This window comes from Ictalurus punctatus, chromosome 14, assembly GCF_001660625.3.
Source record: "Ictalurus punctatus breed USDA103 chromosome 14, Coco_2.0, whole genome shotgun sequence".
Classification (NCBI taxonomy): Eukaryota; Metazoa; Chordata; class Actinopteri; order Siluriformes; family Ictaluridae; genus Ictalurus; species Ictalurus punctatus.
This window is the reverse complement of record NC_030429.2, coordinates 7,465,086-7,482,585: the sequence shown is the minus strand read 5'-3', so window position 1 is coordinate 7,482,585 and position 17,500 is coordinate 7,465,086. Positions and strand designations below refer to the sequence as shown.

Below are 17,500 nucleotides of genomic sequence, written 5' to 3'. Positions count from 1 at the left end.
TCACAGTCGGAGCCTGCCCGGAGCGGTTCTAAACCAGTCAGACGAATAAGCCGAATGTATTGCCTGAGGGGTTAGTCGATCCCATCAGTCCCTCCTTTCGGAGAAACCTTCAACAAAGTATCCATTATGTCCAGCAGTGCTTCAGCGCAGGCTCCAGGAGCTGCTGTCTGTTTCAAATCCAACCTGTTCTTTTCTATGTCCTCTAGTAGGAAACGAAATCTCGGCCAAAAGTCTGGAACGTAACGGTTCGAGAAACGAATTAAAAACCTACAACGGGAGAGATGAAGAACACTCGGTAACGGTAATCAGTCAGCTCGGTTCACCGAGTCTTCAAATAAACAGCGTTTTCGCTAATCGTGGTTTACGGACGCGCCGCAGGAGTTTTCCTTTGCGCTTTCAAATGCAAGTTTACATTCGCCATTCTGGCATCAATCTATCATGTGGGCGGGGCTTAACAGAGATTTCCTCTCATTGGCTAGTGAGATTTGGATCGGCAGCTCGAGTGTCCAGCTGAGAAGGAGGAGACGACGACGACGACGACGTCGATGATGACGACGACGACGTTCTCTGCCGCTCCTAAGAGCTCATCTCGGAAAAAATAATCGGATGAGATTCCCCAAACCTCAACTATTAATTACCAACTAATATACTGACTCAGTAAGTGAATCATTTCCGCTACCAAGTACAAACACTAACCATACAGAGAACCGCATCCAGAACGCTCTCCGAAATTCACGTCTCTACTCCCTGGTAAGGGAGCTGTCCGTCGAAATCTCGCTAGCCAATGAGAGTAAAGCACGGTTAAGCCCCGCCCACAGGAAAGATTTCCGGCAGCGCGTTCATAGAGCACGATTAGCGAAAACAAAGCTTAAAGAGCGCTGTTTATTTGAAGCCCGTGTTACATTGTTGCCTCCTTGTTGACCGTTTACAGTTTCAGAGGGTTTTTCTTCGCTTCTTGCAGTACTTTTGGCACAAGTTTCATTTCATCCTCTACTACATTCTCCCTCCATTTCTTGAGAATTGAAATGGAGATGGAGACCAATCAGTGTGCTTGTACGGCCCTAGTAAATGTGCCAAACCTCATCCATTACAGCCTGTGATTTATTGGTAAGGCTAATCATTAAAGTAGCAGAGGCGATCGCTTTAAGACTACATGGGAATCTTCAGATTCCAATGGATAGACGAATCCTAGATGAGTTCAGATCTTCAGCTATGAGCTGTGGTGTTTTAGTCCTCACATCACTTGTAAAACATATCGAATCCGTCTGGCATCATTATTTTTATCTGTATGTGTAACCATGAGGTGAGTGTGTGTAGTAAGCAATCAGGGGTTGTTTAGAGTCCCTGGTTATCACCTGTTTGGAGTTCTTTTGGGTTCTCCGGTTTCCTCCCAGCATGCCAGTAGTCAGATTAGAGTAGGCTGCAATATAAATCACCCCTAGATGTGAACGTGTGTGCTACGGACCGGCGTCCTATCCAGGGTGTATCCCAGCTCCGTGCCGAGTGTTCCCAGGTAGTATTTCCTGAAGACGGTGTCAGCCGGGGTTGTTTCAGCTTTAACCTGCCCTCTAGCAGATATAAACGTACCCGTGGAGCGATCCTGTGCACATGTACACGTAGTCATGCTTCAAGTGCGTCACCGACCTCGAAGGCCTTCGTCAGCAGCACATTATTCAGACTTTTCCTAGATTGATTACACCTTTTTTCGCCCACAAGGATGAGTGGTGTACGGTATGAGTCACGGTATGAGAGCCGAGTCCAAGGTCCCTGTGGAACGTTGTAGCAGAAAACTGTTCTACAAGGATCTACATATAAGAGCGTCCTCTATGGAGCACATCCAGCCATTTTCTGTACCGCATATCCTACACAGGGTCGTGTGGAGCCTGGAGCCTGGAGCCTATCCCAGGGGACTCGGGGCACGAGGCGAGGAACACCCTGGACAGGTGCCAACCCACCGCAGTGCACATTCACACATTACGGACACTTTAGAGATGCCCATCTGCCTACAAAGCATGTCTTTGGACTGGTGGAGGAAACCCCCGAAGCACGGGGAGAGCATGCAAACTCCATGCACACACGGCGGAGGCGGGAATTCGAACCCCATTTTATATATATAACTAAGTGATGATGATGGTTTGCAGCTACACTGTAAACTCTCCAGAGTCTCTGGGCAGTTCATCAAATCCTAGAGATTCTACTGTTATATTTTCGATTGAGATGAAATGACAAAATAAACAAACAAACACATAAATAAAATCGGCCCTACGCGACACTGCAGCTGCGCACGTGCTACAGCAATAACAGCAGATTTTTTTTTTTTCCCCCGGCGAAACAAGAAGAAAAGCCACCGATAATAAAACGTAGCGTATTTTTATAACGCTGACTTTAAGCGCGATGGCATTATGATGTACGATGATGAAATATGATTAATGGAGGCACGCGCATTATTCACGCATCCGCGATGCCGAAGAGACAACGCCGCTTTCCGTCTCGACTACGTTTCTTGCCTGTGGCTGGCGTTAATGAGGCAACGCAGTACACGCTAAACTCTCCGTAAGCAAACAACGTAAACACCGAAGTGCGAGATTACTAGCCGAGAGGAAAAGTTTGACATGACTGATAGGGCGAGTCTGAATGCATTACTACTCTGTTGATAGAGTTAAGATTATTATTATTATTATTATTATTATTATTATGATTTCCGGCAGCCAGGAGGAAGCGTTCGAACGTGCTCTCGCGTAAGCAGCTCGGCAGGTAACGTTTCTCTCGCTGTAAAAGAGAACGCACAGGGCGCTTCAGACAGACAAGAGGCACGCTGTGCATGTTAGGATGTCGAATTCCAGAAAGTGTAATTACGCAGACTTAACGAGCAGTCAGACGTCACGACGGAGTCTAGGTCTCTATGGGTCTCTCTGTGCTCGCATTCACAGAGACGCCTCTGTGCTGCGTGTTTGCATTTATTTATTTATTTTTTTCCCCCCCGTGCGTGTTTGTCTTCACGTGTTTAACGAAGCATGTTTGCGCTTTCAGGTGGAGCAAAAAAAACCTACACCGCTTGCCATTCACGAGCGCTATCTTCTCGCCTAGCGTCTATAAAGAGCCTGCTGTGCCAGACATGGCCCGTTAAAGCCCAATCACCAGTCTTGTTGACACTCCCGGAGCCAGCTTCACAACTCATAATTGATCCATTCAAAAGCTCACTTCACTTCCAGTCTGTTCACGCCTTCGAGATTGTTTTGGCCTCGAGTGGTTCGGGAGAACATGGAAAAACTTGCTCGGTGGAACTTTATACCCCCTGTGCCATTTATTTGTTAGGTCTATTATAAGAAAGATAATGAAGCACATAATTCAGTATAATTCAGCAGCTTAATTTCGAAACCCTCGCTCCGTGCTCTCTCTCTCTCTCTCTCTCTCTCTCTCTCTTTCTTGCTCTGGAAATGCCCGAGCGCCAAAGCGAGAAGCTGTGTTAATAGAGCAGTAAGAATTCCACACACCACTCGGATTTTTTCCCCCCGTGAGCGAGATCATTAAGGCACCTCGGCCGTTTATCCGGCCGAGGGTCCGGTCATTCCGCGCAGTCGACGCACGCGTCCCAGTGCCAGCGAGTGTTCCAGACGAGCGCGACTAAGAATAGAGACGCATGCCACTTCATTGTAACTGTTATCCCAAATCAATGCTTTGCTGAGTGCCGCCTTGTGCACCTCATGACTGTTGTTTCATCACCATGCTCACAAGAATTAGTGGACCAGAGTTCGTCTGCCGGCTAATTCCGGCTCTCGGCGCTCGTGCTCAGGCTCGGTGGATTGGCAGCACCAGGTTGTCATCTGATCCTGAGTCGGTACCGCAGATAGACCCTCCGCCGTGATTATTTATTCCCCGGCATCTCGTGCAGTGCAGAGAGGTACGAGTGCTTCCAGAACAGGACCTGTTCCATTAGTGCATTCCTGAACACTGTGACCCTTATTTCAACACAATGTCACCTCATGCTTGTCCTCTGCCCCTGTGCCACCATTCAGATGCACTCTTCTCCGTAAAAAAGAAATAAATAATACAAAAAAAACAGGTTATATGGTTTCAACATGAGTCTGTCTATTAAAAACAAACCAAAAAAATGAACAATTTGCTTCCTTAAAGTGCGCCTATTACGCTTTTTCAGATATTCCCTTTCATGTAGTGTGTTAGAGCTGTTTGTGAACGTAAAAAAAAGTCTGCAAAGTTTCAGAAATCAAAGCGCACGACAAACGGAGTTATTGACTCGTTAACACAAGGACTCGATTCTGAACAGCTGAAACGAGTCGTTAGTGATTCCAGACTTGCTTTAAGGAAGTGTATTACAGACACGGAAACACAAATCACACTATTAACGTCGTGTGGGAGTTTTCACCGCAGTTTGCGGCAGGACACGTACACACATGGCAGTGCTTAACCGTTTAACGGCAAACAAGAGAGCACGGCTGCGTCCCAAACCGCATACTTACCTACTATATAGCAGGAGAAATACACGTACCTCAGCTACTATATAGTAGGAGAAATACACGTATATCAGCTACTATATAGTAGGAGAAATACACGTACATCAGCTACTATATAGTAGGAGAAATACACGTACATCAGCTACTATATAGCAGGAGAAATACACGTATATCAGCTACTATATAGTAGGAGAAATACACGTACATCAGCTACTATATAGTAGGAGAAATACACGTACATCAGCTACTATATAGTAGGAGAAATACACGTATATCAGCTACTATATAGTAGGAGAAATACACGTACATCAGCTACTATATAGCAGGAGAAATACACGTACATCAGCTACTATATAGCAGGAGAAATACACGTATATCAGCTACTATATAGTAGGAGAAATACACGTACATCAGCTACTATATAGTAGGAGAAATACACGTACATCAGCTACTATATAGCAGGAGAAATACACGTATATCAGCTACTATATAGTAGGAGAAATACACGTACATCAGCTACTATATAGTAGGAGAAATACACGTATATCAGCTACTATATAGTAGGAGAAATACACGTACATCAGCGACTATATAGTAGGAGAAATACACGTACATCAGCTACTATATAGTAGGAGAAATACACGTACATCAGCTACTATATAGTAGGAGAAATACACGTATATCAGCTACTATATAGTAGGCAAGTACGCGGTTTGGGACGCAGCCCACGGCTTCAAGCAGTCGTCTATTAGCACGTACAACATGACAAATAATTAACTGCACTTGAAGCGTTCATAAAATAAAAAATGAAACACTCAAAACTGTATACGGTCCCATAACGAAGACCAACCGTATGTCGATACGTGAAATTCTGGAGGGAACGTCGGACGGCGTGACGTGGTGACGTAATGTGCCGTAAATCGATCTATGTTCTATAACATGTAACACGGGAACATGAAGGGAGTATTCTAAAAGCGACTCATGTAAACACCTCAATCACAATATTGTCTTATTCAGAATTACTGCTGTCCGTGTAAATGTAGTCAGTGTATGGTGCGGGAAGGAAGATCGAGTCAGTTGTATGCGTTAATGCGTTAGGTCAGGGATGTGTTAATGCGCCGTGGCACACACCGACACACTCTCCCGCCCCCTAACCCCCCCACTGCTTAGGTGCATAAATTGGGCATAATCTTTGTGTTAAGTTGTCGTTCAGACTCAGGGAAGATTAATGACTCACCCCCTGAGCCCCCACACACATTACCATTGTGATGCTCTGATACTCTCGGGTCCTGCTGAATGCAAGGCTTTGACTGAAACATTGTCCATATTGAATAAATCACGGCATCAGTGACACCAGCCCAGCTGGCGTTAATACAGCCTGTGGTGTTAAAGGGAAAGAGGGCCTGTGCTGGAATATTCCGCAGCGTTAAAACCAGTGCACTGGAGTAGAGGAGAAATATATTATAGGTGCGAGGGAGTCTGTTTGACAGCCCTCAATCTCTCGTCTCTGCTGCGGAGCCGCGTGTGTCGTACTGCCACTGTAAAGCATCTGGCGGAGAAACGGCGAAGCCTGCAGACTACATGTCTAACAGATCTTGGGCTTTGGTAATGTCAGTGTCGGCGTTCGGAAAGCCGGATTTCATTTCCGAACAGCAGGCGAGCAGGTGTGTGTTTGAGGATTAGGATTCGTCCGGTTCAGATCTGTACATCAGTGTAGAAGATATAGTGGGCTAGAAATACTGCTGTGTGGATTATTTCACAGTGATCGTCTAGTCTAAAGTATATCACGGTTTCACTCGAGGAAATGTTTGTACGGAGGTCTTTTTGCACATCGAAAGGAAACAGAAAGATGAAAGTGTTCTTCTTTCTTGAACCTTAAAGTGCACCTATTATGGATTTTCAGATATTACCTTTCATGTAGTGTGTTATAGAGCCGTTTGTGAACGTAAAAAAAAAATCAGAAATCAAAGCGCAGGACAAACGGAGTTCTCGACTCCTAAAAGAAAGAATCGATTCTGAACAGCTGAAACGAGTCGTTAGTGATTCCAGACTTTACTTCATGTACTAACCTACGTAGGTTTGAAACAAAAAGCCCCGCCTCTTGGCTTCATCGGCTGCAGACCAATCACGACAGACTGGGATGTCTGACCAATCAAAGCAGAGTACGCTCTCTGAAAGGAGGAGTTTAGAACGAATCCTTTAGGACGAATCATTTAACGAGTCGTTTGTGACACTGTGGGGGAAAAAGGTAATGCTGCAGTTTAAATTATGAGCACGTTGAAGTGTTTTTAGAACGTGGATGCATGTAAATCTACCGTATGAGAGCTTTAAAGCAAAATTAGGCACGTTTCAAAACCGTAATAGGTGCACTTTAAGAAATGTGGTGAGCATGTTTTTCCATGAGTAATCAGGACCGACAGGGAGAGAGGATGTACCCTACACAAGCGGGGCCTCATGCTGAAAATGTTCGAGAACCACTGATTTCGATGGAGTCCAGATGGAGGGTTTTTACACAATGCAACCTATATTTTTGGCGAGTCGCAGCCGGACACAAAATGGATGAGAGCCACTGGAGAGAAAACATTTTTCGTTTGTTTTTGTTTTTTTCCCAGAAATGAATGTGTATATGTGGAAATGTATTCGATCATACACTGTGACAATTCTAGTGTGAATCTCCCCAGGGTTTGGGACAGCACAACTTATTGTGCGCGATCTCCTTTGTTCTGAGCTCAACACCTCCGGGCCTGCCCCGAGGCTGCCCCGAGGTCTTAAAAATGCAACCGAACGAACCGACATGTAAAGAAGATATAGATTTTATCCTTGCTGTTTGAGACGGTAAACCCGTGTGACCGTGCCACACTCGGAGTGTGTGTGCGGCTCAGCGGTGTTTTAGAGCGACTCGGTTCACACCAGCTTCATCTCTGTCTGTGCTGCGAGTTCGAGTCGTTTATAACCTGCATTTAGACAAAACACACGCCAGATTCACTTCGGCTTTATGTTCGTGCGATCTCAGACATTTTCCTAGGCAAGAGGTTTACAGCATTTCACCTGATTGGTAATGAGAAGTGAATAAAAGGAAACAAAAAACGTCGCCAACTAAAAGGAGGACTTCCTGAGGTTTTCCGCCAAAATAAAAGCCACAAGGTCTAACGCCTAAAAGTGAAATAAAGTCAGAAATATATATTACTATTTGCACCCCAAATAATATTATTATTATTATTATTATTATTATTATTATTATTATTATTATTATTCAGTGCAATAGTAATATTACAAAATAGCAAAGGTGTATATGTATGTATATATGTATGTATATATATATATATATATATATATATATATATATATATATATATATATATATATATATATATATATATATTTTTTTTTTCTCTTTACGAAAATTTCTGTACATTTATACCACGCCTTGTTACATTGCCCTGGCATTAAATGCCAAAAAAAAAAAACGGTAAAGACAGCCGCGAGGAGGTTTCTAATACAGCTGCTGAGGGAGTGATGGTAAAGCTTTTTCTCTTCTAATTGCCATAATCCACCACGCTGTATTTTTTTTCTTCCCTCTCTTGGAAAGTCATGCGAAGGAAATACTGGATTTTCTTTTTTCTTTCACTGTTTGAACAAGTGGTCATGCAAAAAAGGATATTTCTTTTCTCTGGTCGCTCATACACACTCTATAGAGGTTTATAGCGGGTATAGTTTACGTAAACCCAGAAGTGGATGTATATGCATGACCACAACCCTTTATAGCTGATGTATCGTGTAGCACGACTGAAGTGACGCGCAGGTGGAAATGTCTTGAACACGTGAAGTGAAGTGTTCGAATACCTGCAGATGCGCCGTCTATCCGTGCAGAGCAGCTCCCTTCTTTAATAAACTACCCCTGTTCCCCACCACTGATCTGTAAACAATACCCGATAGTGCTTCAGTGTTATTCCATCAGATCATCATCTGGAACTGCATCGATCTGCATCGATTCAGCCGAAGCAGTGGTGTGCTGCCTGTTTATGTTTTTTTTTTAATGAATAATACAATCCAGCTCACTGGGGAGATGATAAATCCATGATGAGTATATTTGCCAGTGGCACAGCAGAAGGTCTAGCGTCGGGTTCTCTGTGATAAAGCCCTCCTGCTTCATGTGTGTCGCCGCTTTGCTAAATCAGTGGTTCGGGTCCTACCGTAGCTAGCTCCACAGCCTGGTATTCTCACCGCAGCAATCAATCATTCGTTAACATAAATATCGCACCGATTCTCACCGGCTGTCTCCGAGCCAGCGGGAAGCTCCAAAGCTGTCGTTTGAGGTCAAAGAAGCTTTGATAAAGAGAGAGGAGGGATGGAGACGTATAGAGGAAAGTGAAGAAGTGACAGAGTATTAATGGGCTTCGGTTCAGGGAGCCACAGCTGCATCAGGCTCTAGCGTCTGGACCGGACCTGCTTTGTTCTTCCATACATAGCATTAACATCTTATTTCCATCCGGTTATGAAGGAATTGAGTCGCTCAAGCAGGAGGTGAGGTATAGTGAGGAGAGGACCGAGTGCTAGGGTTCAGAAGCCAAATTTGGCATAGCAAACAGATTCAGGTACAGATAGTGACACCGCGTTACACCCCTATTATAAAAGCGTTTCATGGGCGATAAAGCGCTTTCTACGTGCCATTACCCAGACTACACTCCATTTTATTTCCCATTTTCTCTATTCTCACTGCATATCCTTTGCTTTCAGTCATTGTCATGCACTCACACCTCCTGCACCTCCTATTCCTTTTGCTTCATATCCACACTTCTGTAGCCATAGTGATGTTATCTTTTTTTTTTCCCCTTTGCCTGATGCACGAGTGGTATTTTCCCTTCATCTTTTTCTCATAAGGGGAGAAGTGGGTTTTGACCAGCTGCTGAGTGCTGAGTGCTGCCTAAATAACTCCAGCTCTAATGGAGGAGACGGAGCCTGTTGGGAGGAGTCTGCGAAGCCGGGGAGACCGAGCGCAGAGACCTCAGCCGAAAGAGACTCCGTCGGCGAACGATAGACCTGCATAGTATTCGTGCAAACCAAATAAATAAATAAATCCATCTCGAAAAGGCATAGAAAACATAATTTGAGAACCTCGTATTCACCACCTCAGTATTCATGCGAGCATACAGTACTCCGAGCCATGGAAAAGAGAATTTCTCATTCGCCATAAGCTCAGAAAAAGGAAGGGATTCATGCATTTTTAAACCCAAAGGCATGCAGTGGGTTTGTGGAATCCAGCAACCAGAGAGGTGAGGAAGAAGAAAAAAAAACATTAAAGCGCTATGAATTCATGGACGGCGCGACAGGCCGAAAGACTAATCGTCACAAGTAAAGGGAGCAGAAAAAGATTAGCAGGGAGAAAATAGGAAAGTAAGGTCTTGAGGGTGGGGAGGGGGAGGGGGGGGTGTTGTTTGTTTGTTTGTTTGTTTGTTTGTTTGTTTGTTTGTTTTTTCCCTACTTCATATCTACAAGAAAGATCTGGAGAAAGTGGAGCTGGTTGTAGTTCAGTATTCCACTAGCTTGATAGACAGTTGGAATGGACATGATGATAAGAACGATTAAAAAAAATAAAAAGCTACAAAAAGGCCAATTAGCAAAGCGTTTATGTACAGTTTGGGAAAAATGCCATCCAATTATTTCCGTCCATCCATCCATTTTCTGTACCACTTATCCCACACAGGGTCACGCCGAGACTGAAGCCTGTCTCAGGGGACTCAGTGCCAACCCACTGCATGGCACAATCGCACGCGCACGCGCACACACACTATGGACTACTTAGAAATGCTAATCAGTCTACAGCACATGTCTTTGGACTGGGGGAGGAAACCGGAGTGCCAGAAGGAAACCTCGGAGAACATGCAGACTCCACGCACGCAGCGCGAAGACCCCTAACCCTGGAGGCGCAAGGCAAATGTGCTAAGCACTAAGCCATCATGCCCCACCCCTACATTCCTGTTATTTCATAATAACAATAGGGTTATGTCAAAATAACATCTTCAATCTAACTTCTAGTGCCACACTGTATGATCATACAATTGCAATAAAAAAAAATGGTGCATTTGATGGCACGAACGTAGCACCATCTAGCCTGATCTGTTTTTTTTTTTTTCTTTCTATGTAAATAGTGTTTAATTTTGTGTAAATATCACCAATTAGCAGAGACCAGTGTTTTTAGACTTGCGGGTAGGTATCGTTAGTTCTTGTTGGTTTTGACTAGGAACCCCGATGATGCCCCAATGAGAAGAAAACGATTTCCAGTTTCAGGGGTTTTTTTTTTTTTCCCCCATATCAATATTTCTGGTTCGTCGCAGTAGAAAAACTCGCTTTGATAGACACAGATTTCAAAAGCCGCGTTCTAAACCCTTCGGAGTTGAAAAAGAAGATTGTGAGCTTATTCGGTCCCAAAATAAAAGAGGCGTCTCAAGATGAATGCCTCGGGTATTTTTGTGCCGAGAGAACGATGACTTCATTTCTGTATTATCTCAGATAAGGTGGAAGAAGGATGGAGTCTTTAGACATGGGAGTCCAGGGAGAGTCCAAGGTGACCCCGGATTATACTCAGTGGGAGATAGGGTTTCAGTGTAGAGCTCAGAGTGTAAAATCTACTTATATCTATTGTGAACAAGTTCAGCCTGTTCAATTAGTGCTTGAGTCAGGATTCAGCAAGGCCAAGCCATGCCAAGATAAACAACTGTTCAGGTGTAATACAATTGCGTAAAACGGAATAAACAAACAAACAAATGTGAGTCAACTTTTTCACTTAACACAATCCGTGTATCAAATGACATCGGCGTATCCCCTGATCCATGATGCACCAGTTATCGATTATTCAGTTGTCCTCTCCAATGTCTATGAGATGTTCTTCATTTTTTCATTTCATGTCATTTTGTAGATTACTCTCCATGAACACGTAGATTGCGCAAGACTCATTTTTGAACCGTGCAATAAGTCATGTTAAGGGCTTTACTATGGGAGCTGTTTGGAGAAGGGTGTAGCAAACAGAATAAATCACGAGACGTCCCAGTATCTTTGAAATTAGGCGTCCCTCAGGGCTCGGCTCTCGGACTCGCCTTTGGGTCAGCTTATTCGCTGCAACGGTTTCAGTTACTGTTATGCCGTTCAAATCTATACAGCATGTAGATCTGCTCCCACTCTCCAGACCGGTCCACTATCAGTAAGTACATTTTATTTATATAGCGCATTTAACATTTACGGCATTTTGACAGACGCCCTCATCTATCTCATTTATATGACTGAGGGTTAAGCCTTGCCCAAGGGCCCAACAGTGGAAGCTGGGGCTTGAACGCCTGGCCTTCTGATCAGTAACCCAGAGCCTTTAACCACTGAGCCACCACTTAACACAGCGAAGCTGCCCTCAGCTCACGTTACTCCAGTCCTGCCTGAACGGCGTTGCTACCAGATTCATTTCGCATTAAATCTAAAATAATCCTACTTACTTAAATCACCTCATGGTTTGGAACCTTACTATCTTAGTGCACTGCTTCTCCCCGTCAACCAGACCCGCTCTCCCAGGTCCTCTGGGCTCGGACTCTTCTCTGTCCCAAGATCTCGTCTCTCGACCGCAGGTGGCAGGTCTTTCAGTGTAGTAGCACCTAAAATCTGGTATTCACTCCCTCTGACTCTTCCCTCATCACATCCATCCCCGAGTTCAAATCCCAACGTAAAACGTACCCGTTTTCTCAGTGTTGTCCGTCCTAATCCGTTGCTATGCATTTTCTCCGTGACTGTACGGTGATTTTCGTGTTCGGTGTTTGTCCATGATTGTTCATTGTTTATGTATCGTCGCATTGCTATTGTAAAGCGTTCTTAAGCTCTGGAAAGGCGCTATACCAATGAAACATATTATTATTATTATTATTATTATTAGTAGTAGTAGTAGTAGTAGTAGTAGTACTAAACTGTAAGCTACGCCTTTACAATTATTCATTTGTCAGACATACAATTTAGGCTGGACAAAACAAAGCAAATGGGAAGAAAGGGGGGGGGCGGGATCTTAATGAGTGCCGCCTGCAGATCCGTTAGAAATCTGACCTTGGGCGTGAACTTGCCTTTTAGCAAGTGGTTAATTACTGGAAATAACACTTCAGCTCCTGCTTCATAAATAACCGTTAAACAAGTCAAATAAATACTGGTTAAATAGCCTGGAACCGGAATAAACCGGAATTGGTGTTCAACCGTGTCAAAGGCAGCACTTTATCTGATACAGAAGCGATAAACTGTTTTTAACCTACGCTCTCTTGCTTGTCCCGCGTCTTCCTCGTCTTCCCAAGAGAACCATGGAGTCGACGCATCTCTTAAGCCAGCTTAATTAAAAAGGCCGGTGTAAATTAGACACTTCTACGGCAGGCCAGCCAACATGTTTACAAGATTAATTGAAGCATCATTCATACCTGAGAGGTGATTTGGGAAGACCTGCCAAGCCTGCCAGATGGAGAACGGGCTGTATATGAGGCGACGGGAAGTGATGGGCAGAGAGACAGTGAGAGAAACCGGCGGACAGAACTACGGTAAATCACGGAGCGGAGATATGTCACGTCGTGCGTTTAATGCTCACTAGACATAAGGTGACCTTAAACGAATTGTGTTCAATCATGCACCAAGCACTGGTGGGGAAAATTCATTCAAGCATTTGATTAAACGTAGCTGTGTATATTCACGCGGCACATAGTGAATCCCAAGTGTACCCGCTAGGCTTTGGAATTACGGAGAGAGGGTAGGAAAGTGTTTCCCTAGTCTCCTCTGTACTGCATTTCGATTTCCCTGTCGGTTTGAGGAAGAGCCACGTGTAGTAGCGACTGTGTTTCCTCTTAAGCAGTTTGTCTTGTTTTCTTTAGAAGCACACGGTAGTCATGCCCTGTCCTTTCAGATCACGCCTGGAAGCAAAGGGGAACACGGCGTTGCTCTAAAGCACGCTATTAGGTTGCGATCGAAACGTCGCGAGGAACGCCGCTAACGCTGTATCTGAAAAGGAGAGCGGCCGCGTCATGTATTCGGGATGAGAGATTCATCACGGCATCGATGATACTGAAGTGCAGCGTGTCACCGGCGATCGCTCCGAGACGGTTAAAATTCCCCTGTAAACATTTTATTGAATCACTCAACTTAGATAACAGAAAGAGAGAGAAGCGTTCAGCAAAACACCGTCTTCAGACATGAATAAATGCATGAGGCTCATCTGGTGTCAGAGGCAGCCGGCGGCCTCCAGTTCCCTTGGAAGAATAGTAAGAGATTTGCTCACAGGAACTGCCCTTCATCAGCTGTCTTCCCCACCCACTCTCCTATTCTCTCTCTCTCTCTCTCTCTCTCTGCATTTTCCCTTTCCCTGCTCATTTTCCATCTCCTCTCATTTCTCTGCTTACTCCCTTGCATTCTTTTGCTCATAAACCCCCTCCCCCCCTCCCCCCCCCACACACACACCCACCCACCCTCTTTCTTCGACTCTCTTTCTCTGTCTAAAGATAAGACTGGTGTATGTGTTCTGCTTGTGTGATCTGCATCCGTTTAAGTCCTCAGCGCCTATCAGCAGTTCAAAGAATAATACTCATTTAAATCTCATCAGCGGCTCTGTTGAAGCATCACAGTCTGAGGGAAGAGTGCAGTATCTCAGCCAAAAAAGAAAAATTCCCCATATATTTCAAATACGAATGTTCTCTTTCTTTTCTAAGAATATAGTTTATTATGGGATTTCGGTTTCCTCCATAGAAGCTAATATGTTTTGTTTGGCCACGGATGCATTCTTCTACTCCATTGGTATGTCCAGGAAGCATCCTTATGTGTGTGTGTGGTCTTCACCACTGTGGTTAACGTAGAAGTACATAACGTATGTATAAACACACTATAGCTATACACATTATAAGTTTGTGTAAAGGTCAGCAGCACCACATGGGGCATCTCACTAGTCCGTGGTTCCTAAAGGCATTTCCATATATTACATTCAGTTGACAGATTGTGTTTTCCCTGCAAGAGCATGTCCTTTTTAAAGAATGCATAATAGCACACATAACGCGACGTGCGCATTCAGTCATCCGTCTTGAGTGAGCGCTTTTTATCCTGGTGCGGGTCACAGCGGATCTGCAGATTATCTCAGAACGGTAGGAATACAACCTGGTCAGGATGACAATGGGGCGGCTGTGGCTCAGGTGGTAGAGCGGGTTGTTCACTAATCATAGGGTTCGATTCCCGGCTCACGTGACTCCATGCCGAAGTGTCCTCGGGCAAGACACTGAACCCCAAGTTGCTCCTGATGGCAAATTAGGGCCTTGCATGGCAGCTCTGCTACCATTGGTGTGTGTGTGTGAATGTGTGAATGAGACACAGTGTAAAGCGCTTTGGATAAAAGCGCTATATAAGTGCAGACCATTTACAATAAAAATGCAATGTGGGCAATTTAAAGTAGCCTGAAGTGGACAACATGCAAAAAAATCCATGTGGACATGGGAAAAACACGTGATACTCGGCACAGACGGTAATCCAAGCTCGGGATCATGGGGCTCTGAGGCGGCAACACTACACTCTGTTTCACTGTGCCACCTCAGAGGGATACAATTCCTCTCTGATATCTCTTAATATGGACAAGGTGTCGGCCACCCTGTACCCTATCTATTACTGGAAATGACCACCATATCTGGTCAGTGGTGTTTGTCCATGAAAAAGGGACTGTTACCCATAGCGGTATCCAGGGGACCATATTCCTATGGTGGCCAAAGGAAAATGGAGAACCATATCTTTTCAGTCCTATGGCTATCCATTGAAAGGGGATGGTTAACCATGGTGGGGTCTAAGGAACTACAGTACCATGGAAGTAAATGGATACGGACTGCCATATCTGCTCAGAGGTGGTCTTATACTTGGCTATATTAAAGGTACTATTAACCATGGTTATGGCCAAGAGATTATAGTCATATTGTAGTCAAATGGAAATGGACCACCATATCTGGTCAACGGTGTTTCTGTGGTTGTCTATAGAAAAAGTTAACAACGGTGGGGTCCAGGTCAGCATAGTCGTTTTATAGTCAAGTGACAATCGTCTATCATATCTGTTCAGTGGTGGTCCTATAGTTGTCCCTAGAAAAGAGACTGTTAAATATAGTGGGCTCCAAGTGACTATATACCTACGGTACTCACGTGAACTGGTCAGTGGTGGTCATTCGATGGTCTGAAACAATTGAAGAACAGGGCAAGCCGACCGACGGAGATTACACATGGCTACGCATACGGATGGTCTACGGTAAGAAGTCATCGTAGACCTGCAAGGTGCACCTATATGAACGGTGGAGCTGCTAAACTAGCATCTCGGGGTATATTCGTAGTGCATTAGGGTCCAGAATCCCGACTATCGATCAAGCATGTATATCCAATCTCATTTGTCGTGTGAGGGCTTGGTGTAATGGACAGGAAAACGCGAGCGTCTCATGAGCGTGTCCCGAGATCTTAATCAGAGTTTTTACTCTATGACTCATCACAGATCAGCAGCCTTCGTCTCTCATTAGCAGCTCATTACGCGCCAAGGACTTTTCACTACTTTACAAAGCTCTCCAGAGAACGATATCGAGAAAGCGATACCACATAATGCCCTGTTTAACTTGTCATCAGTGTCTGTTCCGTCATTCTTCTGGCATCCTACAGTTCCAAATTCTGTCCTCTTATTCCTTTTAATCTGTTTTATGTAATAGATTCATATCCACCGTCATCTCTCGGTTCTTTTCTCGGCTTTACTTGCTTGTACACGCCAGTTCCATGGCGATCCCTTTGGTTTCTGGCTCCTTCTCTTCACGAGAGAGTTTCTAGATCAGTGCACTATCAGGACAGGTCTCGGAGGTCGGGTGCAGGACAGTAAGGCACATAATTAAAGTGTCGCTTTGTGAACTTTGTGTCAGTCTTTGTCTCTCTGAAGTCGAGAGGAAGCTACAGGACACAACGTAACGTTTCAGAGCTCCACAGAACTTCCTGTTTTCTTAAGAAAAACAAAGGCAGGCAAACAATAAAAAAAATTAAAAAAAAGCACAAGGATTGGTGATGAATATTGCATGAGAACAGTGCTGCGTTTCCCATTTGCTTTCTGAGTAGCACCTCACATTTACTGTAGGAGATAACCGAACACCTGTATGTTAAACACAACAATCGCTTTAATTATTGCCTCATTGTGCCTTGGTTTTGCGTCAGTGTCCTTGTTGTTATTCAATCCATAATTCACCAGATAATTCGGGCCTTTGTTGCGTTATCTCTGCTTTTTTTTTTTCCCCACACGAGGAACAGGAATGTAGTTTCTGGATATTGATCACTTGTCTGTAGTGCACATGACCCTGAAGTCGGTTAATATAATGGGATTGGATTACGAGCCAGAGGGGTTAATAACTAATGGGAACCTTTGTGTGGATAATCCCGTCGAAAATCCTTTCGGACGAGAACGGAAACGAATACCGCCGTATTCAAAGGGACTCGTTCGGACCTCTCGGCGTGTCCTATCTCTCCGACGTCCTCGACTCGCTGTCGAGGATCGTCCGAAGTGCCAGTCCCGTCCTCTATCCAGAGTCTAGTTCCCTCGGCTAGGTCAAATGTTTGCATATCGACTCGATTCGGTTCACCTTTAACAGTTTGCGTGTCTTTATTTTTGTGTCTCTTTGCCAGGACTAAACCCGCTACCCTTTGACCCCGCAACCAACAACGAGCCGCTGCAATTTAATAACGCCAATGGGCCTCTGGTGTCCGAGTGTCCTCTGGAGACCAGTACTGAGAACGGCAGCAAGAAAAGGAAGAGACCAAACCTTCCTTCAGGTAGGCATGGATTGGGGAGCCTTGAATTATACAAACCGTGGCCGGAGTCACGCTTTTGAATAGTTTTTAATGCATCGTGTGCGATCAAAACACGATAGTCACTTATACATAGCAATAGGTTGCTATTTCTTTAAGTCCATTTTAGTTTTCTATGAGCCCGGTCACTACTTCTGTGACTTGAAGCATTAAATGATGTGAAAATGTCTTCA

At 44.5% G+C, this 17,500-nt stretch overlaps 1 protein-coding gene across 15 annotated transcripts in view; it reads left to right on the top strand.

The window, feature by feature from the left end:
- enox2 (ecto-NOX disulfide-thiol exchanger 2) overlaps positions 1-17,500 on the top strand; it is a 303,597-nt gene that overhangs the window by 133,780 nt on the left and 152,317 nt on the right. For 9 of the 15 annotated variants that reach the window (XM_017485784.3, XM_017485786.3, XM_017485787.3 and 6 more), the window contains one exon: positions 17,145-17,291. The exons of 4 other annotated variants lie outside the window; for them this stretch is intronic. In XM_017485784.3, the coding sequence (XP_017341273.1) occupies positions 17,145-17,291 (147 nt within the window). Of the gene's footprint in view, positions 1-479; positions 658-17,144; positions 17,292-17,500 lie in introns of all 15 variants that reach the window. 2 more of the 15 variants (XM_053685513.1, XM_053685512.1) reach the window with 1 other exon arrangement.